The 8,470-nt window shown below is 51.2% G+C and overlaps 1 protein-coding gene across 1 annotated transcript; it reads right to left on the reverse strand.

Annotated features, from left to right (window-relative positions):
• Positions 1-3,471: 3,471 nt before the first annotated feature.
• Positions 3,472-3,924, reverse strand: TGAM01_v203255 (hypothetical protein; the record flags this gene model as incomplete). Its single annotated transcript, XM_024549167.1, has 1 exon — positions 3,472-3,924. The coding sequence occupies one exon, from the start codon at positions 3,922-3,924 to the stop codon at positions 3,472-3,474; it is 453 nt and encodes a 150-aa protein (XP_024406145.1).
• Positions 3,925-8,470: the final 4,546 nt, after the last annotated feature.

Below are 8,470 nucleotides of genomic sequence, written 5' to 3' on the forward strand. Positions count from 1 at the left end.
GCCGCTAACGGTGAACGGGCCAAGGAACGCCTCCCGCAAGACTCAGCCCAAGCAGGAAATGAAATGCACTGGTCTGCATCTAGTTCCATGTTTAGCTCTTCCAACAGCCCGTCACCACCTGCGGGTGTATTCCGGGCGCCGGGGTACGTCAGGGGTCCTTCATGTAGCCGTCGCTTGTGAGTCTTTCCAGATTGCATTGGGTGCAAAAACTCTTTTTGGCCCCCTTGATAAAGTATGTAATACACAGTATTTTGTAGCAGTGGCACTTGGCACTACTCCGGGAGAACGTCCGGTGAAAATGCGTCGCTCATGCATTCCTCATGACTCGTCACATCAGTTGGTGCCGTCTATCACCATGTGCTTTCCCTCGCTTTTGTACTAGTCGTGCAGGTTCCAATATATGCCTCCGTACCGGCTCCTCTTCCCGCCAGGGGATGGACGCCAGATTCTTTGAAGGCTTGTTAGCAACTTAGCCGTGTAAGCAAGCTGGAGATTCCTCACGGATATAATGGCACACGCTAGATCTCATTGCGAGCACTACTTGTATAGCAGTAGCAGTAACGTAGTACTGCTACTTCTTGAAGTTCTAGCTGGATGGTTTCTGAGCAGGGATCGGCATTCGCTTGCGCTGGTACATATACAATAGTACCACTTCCTATCCCAAATGCGTCAGTGCTGGAGGCCCTGTATTCGACCCATAGATCCATAGATTCATAGCCTTGTCATCATCTCATGATCTGGTGAGAATTGCGAGCTATCTCTGTTCTATCAAGGAGTTGGCCAAATTGCATTTATCTCAGCCGCCAAACGTTTGAAGAACTGTTTTCGAAACTAATGGTTAGCTGAGACAACGTGTCTGGAATGTTCCATGACAAGTATGGTGCCACGCCCAGACAGTAATTTGTTTTGTGTAAGTTTTATGTGTACAACGTACTTGGTACGCTGGGGATAGTTTCCGCGGGCAAATCTGCTTTTGACGTCTTGCATGTTGTCAGCTATCGTGTCCTTGCGTGAATCTTGACAGCGCCCCTCTCAAACTTCATCCGTGGGCCACTCTTTCACCTCCCTTCTTCTTGGGAGCTTTAGACACAACAGTCTCTTCTGACCGCAATCCCAGCGGCATTACGTTGAAAGGTCATGTCTTGTCGCCCATCATGATTGTCTGCCACCGTAGAGTATGGCGATGCGCACCAAACCCCCCCTACTCTGCCAAAAATGGAGAAGCAGGTAAAATCCCGTGCTCGGTACTCTGCATCTCCCACCGGGTCCAATATTATCTGTGATAGCATGCGGTACCTGGGTCAGTGAGCTTCAGCTCCGGCCCCTGCCCTGACCGTGGACTCTGGAAGTATTCCAGGTATAATCTGCCCTGGATTTTTGGGTCGTTCGGGGAAGCCCATGTAAACTCTGCCGATAATATGCTAGCTTCCGGCCAACCGCGGACAGGGCTTCAAAGTCCACCGGCGACTCTCCCTTTCGCCTGCCGGGGATTTCGTCGCAGAATGAAAAGTGGGCGCTTTTTGTTATGACAAGTGAACGTGCTATCAGTAGTACTTGTAGCAGTAGTATAGTAGCATTATGGGGATGTAAGTGCTGTTGCCAAGTTTGGTCTGCAAAACCCATTAGCACGCTTCATACTGCCAACGAGGCCGAGAAGTGTATTCCGGCCGAGAGAAAGGCCGGAAACGTTGGTTGGTTTCAGGACCTGGGCAACGGCATCACGACCGAATACTTGCATCGAAACGATATTGCCCGATTTGTCCAAGTGGCCGAGATTCGTTCAAACCTGACGCGCAACTTCGCAAAAAGCTTGGCTTGAAGGTAAAGAATCCACCTGCCTGCTATAAGCCTGGAGTTTGGTAGCCTGCTTCAGTTGATATTCCCCTGATTTGCTCATCCAGTTTGCATAGAGCGACGGATAGCGGCAATGTCCAAATTTCGTCAATGGTGATGCGCCAGTGCACTGAATAACATGTAGATGTAGATAGCCAAGCACATTCGATGCGATGTGCTAAAATTCACATTCGTACCTAACCCACACCGCCAGTCACAGTAGCATCCAGCAGTCAGGTTGCAGCGCAGAATTCCGGCTATGCTTGTACGATTTTCATTGGATCCACACAGGTAAAAACTCGCTGTGAAAAAGGGCACTCATATGCGCATGCACTTGTATACCCGTAACATCCTTACCAGCGCTTGCAGTTCATCGCCTCGGTGATAAAGCGCAAAAGAATGGAACAGCAGTGATCGATCTCCGGTTCGCCAAGGGTAATCGTGCGATTCCTTTCATTTTTTTTGGCCAGTGTTACACTGGGGGTGGATAGAGCTGGCCATGCGTCGCCATGTGAAGGCAAGGTTTGCCATTGACGATTCAAGGCCCCCATGAAGACCAATTTACCATGGGTCCGGATCAAGGGAGTTTGCAAGCCTGGATCCCACACAACTCTGCGAGTCTTGAGCTTAGGCTCTGTAAACCGTCAAGTTCGAAGTAAGCCGCCAGTTTTGTACCCAGACTGAGATAAGCCATGAGAAACTGCCGTCATCGCCGGAAATTCTGAAATACTCTGAATACTATTTTCTTCGGCTGATAGAGAGTGGTACGGCGCAGTCGGCCGCAAGCTAGGGCCGAGCAGCAAATGCAGCTACTCTCAGCAATCGCGGAACACCCCGTTAGGGGCTTCAGAAGCAGCTTCGGTGAGCTGCTGGGAATGATCATCTCTCATATCAGAAAGATAAATTACCATCTATACCCTAATTGGGGTTGATCATCGTGCAAATGCCGCTGCCGTGATTCCCTTTCCGTCGTGACATTTCTAATTTCTTCTATACGAGTCCTCTATGCTTGACTTGTTCGCCGACTCCGGGGTCTGGAACCCGTAGCGCAGAATCTCTATAAGACTAGAAATGTGCGGACGAATCAGAGTAGAGGCTAAAAACAAAACCACGTTGAGATCGACAGCGCTGTGTTTGAGACGAAGGGTTTCGGAGAGTGGACCAGTGGACGTCCCATGGAATTGGAAAGCCCAACTCTGCATTTCTCTCCTCACTGGCTTCTACACGTATAAACCATTTTCTGCAGCGGACTCGAACGCTGGCGGTGAGATGCGTTTTCAGCAGCTTTTCGGCCTCGTGATATGGTTCTTGCCCGCTACCTGTGCGAGAAAGTGAATAGATCCGATGAACTCGAGATCACCCAAAAAGCGCGCTGCGGTCAAAACCGGCCAAAGAAGACGTGCTTGTGATGGTTTACCTTCAGTAGCGCCAGGAGATGCTGATATTTGCACCATGTCTCAGTGCCAGTAAATCGCGGGGTATCTACGAGGCGGGATACCACCTTGTGGCACCCGCTCCATATCCCCTCCGAACGCCGGCGAAGATTTTTAGGTGTATCATAGCTTTCGGATGTCGTCTTTAGTTCAAAGCTTGTTCTCAAATACTAGCCCCATCAAATAGACCGCCTATACTGGGCGCTCAGGACGATCGGCAGGCAGTCGGTCGAAAAAATGAAGAGCTGTAAGCGAAATTTGAAATGGGCTCTCTTTGCACTCGTAGAGGCAGATTTTGCTGCGCTGGGTATGCATGAAGCCCTTGGCGCTGACTGTCTAGATTCTGGGACTGTAAATTACAAAGATGATTCGTATATGTGCGCTTTTTGTCTAACGTAAAGAGTTGTAGTGAGCAGCACTTAGACTGAGCTCGATATGGGCAAGAAGACACATGTACTGAGTATGAGACCTTCTCGACGACGAACCGAGGCTCCATCCGTAGCCTCTTGAGGGGCAGCATGTGCCTTCCGCTTATATACGCATCAGCCTCCACAGGTGTCCCCCGTATATGGCTGGAGGAACTGTTCTTTTCGCCTCTAGTTGTAGCTGATGTCGTCAATGGCGTCGATAGCTCGTACAAGCTTGCATGTTTTGACATGTCGTTATTATAGTAGCGGTTGCTTCTAGATGGCCCATCCTTGATCTTCCCCACAGATGTAGAAAGCTTTGACTCCGATATTCTTTGAGATCTTGCTGATCGTCGGGCTCAAATCTGAGGATGGGACGCTTCTTGCTGTGGGCTTAGCTAAACTCCTTTTTCAATGGTCCTGGAGCAACTTACACGGCAGCGTACTGTGGTAGCCAATGCTGTCTCTCTTGAGAAACATCTGACCATACCGCACATATATGGGGAGCAGCAGTAATACCTACCACGAGCAGGATGCTTTGAGGCTGGTGCCAGTATGCTCTCACTCGCAGGATGGAGGTTCTCTCCACGATGGAAGCTGCACCCCGCTATGGGCAGGGGTGCCTGGAATTGCAATCGTCGCCTTTGCAGAAAACGCTCGCGTTGATCGCTGGTGAGAGGCCGATAGACGCATCCTTGGGGTGCGGTATCCTTGCAGTTCCCTGCAGCCGCTAGGAAAGTTTAGGCAGAGCCGTTGCTGGGTTATAGGCTGAAAAGCAGTGCTAGGAGCCTATTCGCTTGCCCGGGACGCGCCCGCATGGCTCCTATCCAGGCTTGGCAAAGACAGGAAGAGAGCGTTGGTTCAAGGGACGAATTCGAAAGTTAGGTTGGATCATTCGATTTTGAGTCACTGAAGCCAGATTGTCATTTGGGACTTTTTGTGCGGCGTTTATTCCTGTTTCTTTCCAAGTTGACGTTCCTTTTTTCCAAGTGCCCCTCTCCGGGACAAGGACCTGGGTGGAAGGAGCAGGCGGCTTAACAGCCACTCAGAGGGAAGCACCGGTTTCTCAGCCTCTCATAGGCGGATTTTGGCGCTCTCTCGCTACTTGCCCATGCCCAGCCCGGGTGCCACTACCAGGTGCTTTTTCATGCGGCGCTTCCAACGCTTCCCAGCTCATCTCTTCTCTGCATCTACTGGTCGATTCTGCGATCGATGCCCGTCGTTGGCCCAGGCGAACGTTTGCAGCTGGAGAATCGATGCTCTCACATGACGGGCTATTTCTGGTAGTGCCGGTGCTAGGCATAGGCATATTGGCACCGCTCCTCGTCGTGCCGCTGCTAGGACCCGAGATGGCGGCAAGCTTCCCACGCCATTGACGGGGTTTTTGAAGACACCATCTGCAAAAATTACAGTATGTTTCTGGGTGGGGAATATGCATGGCAAATGAGCCGCCATCAACAAGCATCTCGGCCTTGCGTGCTTCTCAACAGCTTGCAGCAGCATCCTGCCATGCCTGCACCCATTCGGAGATGGTTGGTTGCGACGTACCATTGGTTATGGAGCAGCGCATCCTTGGGCAAACGAGAACGCCTCTCTCTTGTCGCGGCAGAATCTAGGCCTTGAGTTCCACTGGCATCTCTCACGGCTTCAATCACATACCTACTGGTGCGGCTGCAGTCGAAAACTCACGCTACCTGGACTGCTGTTGATGCAGTATTGCTGCTTGTGCATGCCGCCAGCCCTAACTCATGGAGGGACGGGAGGAAAGGAAGCCGCCTGAGTTGCACGCCCCCGCTACCGCGAGAGGAGACGTGCTAGAGTTGCACCAATAGAGTATATACAGATCCGCTATACTTGGGAACCGGTCTTCTACCCAGCAAGCATACCCTGACAGAGCTGAACAAAAAGCCATTGGCGAACTGGGAGCAGAGAATTCTAGACCACGAAACCCTTCGTATATGCACAAAGCAAGAATCCTTACGAAATCGGATCAATCGTCTTATCATCCAATTCAATTTGTCAAGGGATTTCTTGCCTCATATGCAACGACTGAAGGGTGGTGTGCTTACGGGCTGTGTGCTACAGGAAGTAACACGCCTGATGTTTTAGACGGTGGGCATATAAGCAGTTAGCAGCTCACAGCGCATGAGAATAGGACAGGCACCGTGTTGTGTTAGTGCCTCCAAGTAAAAGTGTGGTAGGATGCCGAGCATACTTGGAGAGGCGTTGACGTTGAGTCTTTCCAGTGTTTACCTACGCCTCATACCGAGTGATAACTCTGATGACCGCTGGCACCGGCACACATTTGTGAGCAAGTAAGTACAGTAGCACAAGGAGCAGAGAACAATCCGCGCCACATCTGGAAATAGAGCTCATACGACCTGCAGTGTACGCTTCGGTGGGCGCCGCCCGGATTGCGCGTTGCTCGGTTCGCCTAATTGGTTCCTCCTGACAGATATTCTGTGAAGCATACACTAGCCAAATGAAATAGTGGAGATGGTGATTACACGGCCATACAGTGAATACCAGCTGTGTTGCTAACCGTATACCAGAGCTGGGGCTGTATGTCACTCTAGCAAACACGGCCATGCACGGGAGTGTCAATGGCAACTACGTTTGCAACCAGGAAACTTTGTCTGTCTCTTGGGCAGCTTTGGAACGCCGGGACCTTCTTGATGGAGGTTTGTTTCTTGCGGATGCTTCTAGCTCCGGTGTCAGTGATCGTCAGTCAGCTAATGGTTCATGCTGTCAAGAAGGACCCTTTTAGACAGGCGTAAGATGCGGCGCAGAAGCGTACAACTGATCTCGGAAATATGCCAACTGTGGTGCAGATAGCCTCTGATGGAGAGGGGATTTCGCATGCGAGCTCTGTCCATCTCCATTCAAAAGTGCCAGCTTGTGCCATCTGTTGCTAGTTGAGCGCAACAGGCCATTGTCATGTCTGTGACAGCGGATGGCTGTGAGTCCTACCACCTAGTGCTAGCATCTTATGGCCCAGAAGTGGCTAGATGAGATCGTCTTCTTCAGCACGGGTCTAATAGCCTAATTTGGGATTTGTGCCGTGGCTTTGGCTGTCCCCCACTCCACCTTCGCCCTTAGCCATCCTGAATCAGAAGGCTATCCAAGCTAAGGCACGACTCCCCGCTCGCCTTCAGGACGGAGGAGACTGTGTGGGATCGAGTGACGAAAAGGCCCCTGGACAAGTGCCCGACAGAGCCCCTAAGTGTTTGACCCAGCAGCTTTGTATGCTAACGTTCCGTGCCTACAGCTGCTATACTGCTGCTAGTCCTGCTACTATCACTGGCAACATACGAAGCATTCGGCGAGTTCAAGCTTCTCCCGCGGGAACGCCCCACCGCCACGCGCAGACTTGCCAGGAACGCTTTTCAGGGGTCACTTGGTCACCTCTCTCACGACTGTCGATTTTTGGAGGCTCAAGTGGCTGTTCTGCTTCAGCTTTGGCTGACCATGGACGGACATGGCCTGCCAGAGCACAGGGTCTATCTGCTGGTTCACTATGTCGGTGTCACTCTGCTCTTTCTACGCACTGCATTTTCAGCTGAATAGGTATTACTCCGTATATGGCCGGCCTCTTTAAGATTGCGCAACCACCATCGGGAGTCACCACGCGCCCGCGCTGCTTGGTTCGCCTCTTTTCCCGACAAATTCGCACACCCCTGGTGATTGACCAACACTGCCACTACAGTACTTGGACATAATTAGGTATACTAATTGCCACTAAAGAATTTTGTGACTACAAGTCGTAACCAAGAAGAGGACCCCGCCAAGCATCCCCCAATAGCGAGCTGCAGTCTCTCTAAGCCGCAGCACGCTGGCCTGTGAGATGCTTGGATCTCGCCAAAGAAACATCCCAGCGGCGAGTGGAGAGAACCCATTGGAGCCTCTCACTGGATCAGACCTCAGCAATCCGAACAAGCCTTGGTTAGCCCCTGTGATATCTCATCACCATGTACCCTTGCCTCAAAGGCTGAATGGCTCAGTCGGCCTTGAGTGCGGAGGACGAAAGATTTGCTCTCCAGCCCCTGTCCGGCTACCCAAGCCATAGCAGCTCCACAAACCCACGACCCTACTAGGAATATGAGAGACCCCGGCAATCTGCACCTACAGGGGTCAGCCCGCCTCTTGGACGTTGTGCTTCGAGGCTAGTTCCTGGCCTGGCAGCTCACTCATGCAAAGTGCATCTGGCTGCTCTCTCGGGCAGGCAGTAGTACTTTATGACCCGCATGCCCTCGCATTCATGCTTGAATGCTGCCGTGTCTGTTATCGTCTGGGTTCGGGGCCAGCTCTGGTTCTTTCTATATTCTTGTCTTCGTGTCTCGTTGGATTTTATCTCTTGATACTACCGCTCTCTATCACTGTCCTGGGTTACACTAGCCCCCAACTTCCCTTTCAACACATCTCGAAAGTGTTCTGGCCTCGCCATGCTGTGATACTCCGCCACAGCCACAGCTATTTATCGATATACTTCTGTCGACTGGCACAAGGACTTGCCACATCAAACGGCCGTCTTGCATCACCCTTAAATGGTTCCAACTACTTGATCACTTGAGTCATATGACCACACCTCTGTTTGAGTGCACGAGGCATCACGATATTTTCAGCAACACAATCTCTTATTGGCGCCTCTCTCTTTGATTTCGTTCCTCGACGGACAACTATTCCCTTTTAACCTTTACACACTTCGAACACGCATCTGGAAAACCGAACAAACGAGATTATCTAGAGAAGAATACATATCGACATCGTTCTCATTCCTTCCGAACACTACCTTTCACC

This window comes from Trichoderma gamsii, assembly GCF_001481775.2.
Source record: "Trichoderma gamsii strain T6085 chromosome Unknown Scaffold_8.2, whole genome shotgun sequence".
Classification (NCBI taxonomy): domain Eukaryota; kingdom Fungi; phylum Ascomycota; class Sordariomycetes; order Hypocreales; family Hypocreaceae; genus Trichoderma; species Trichoderma gamsii.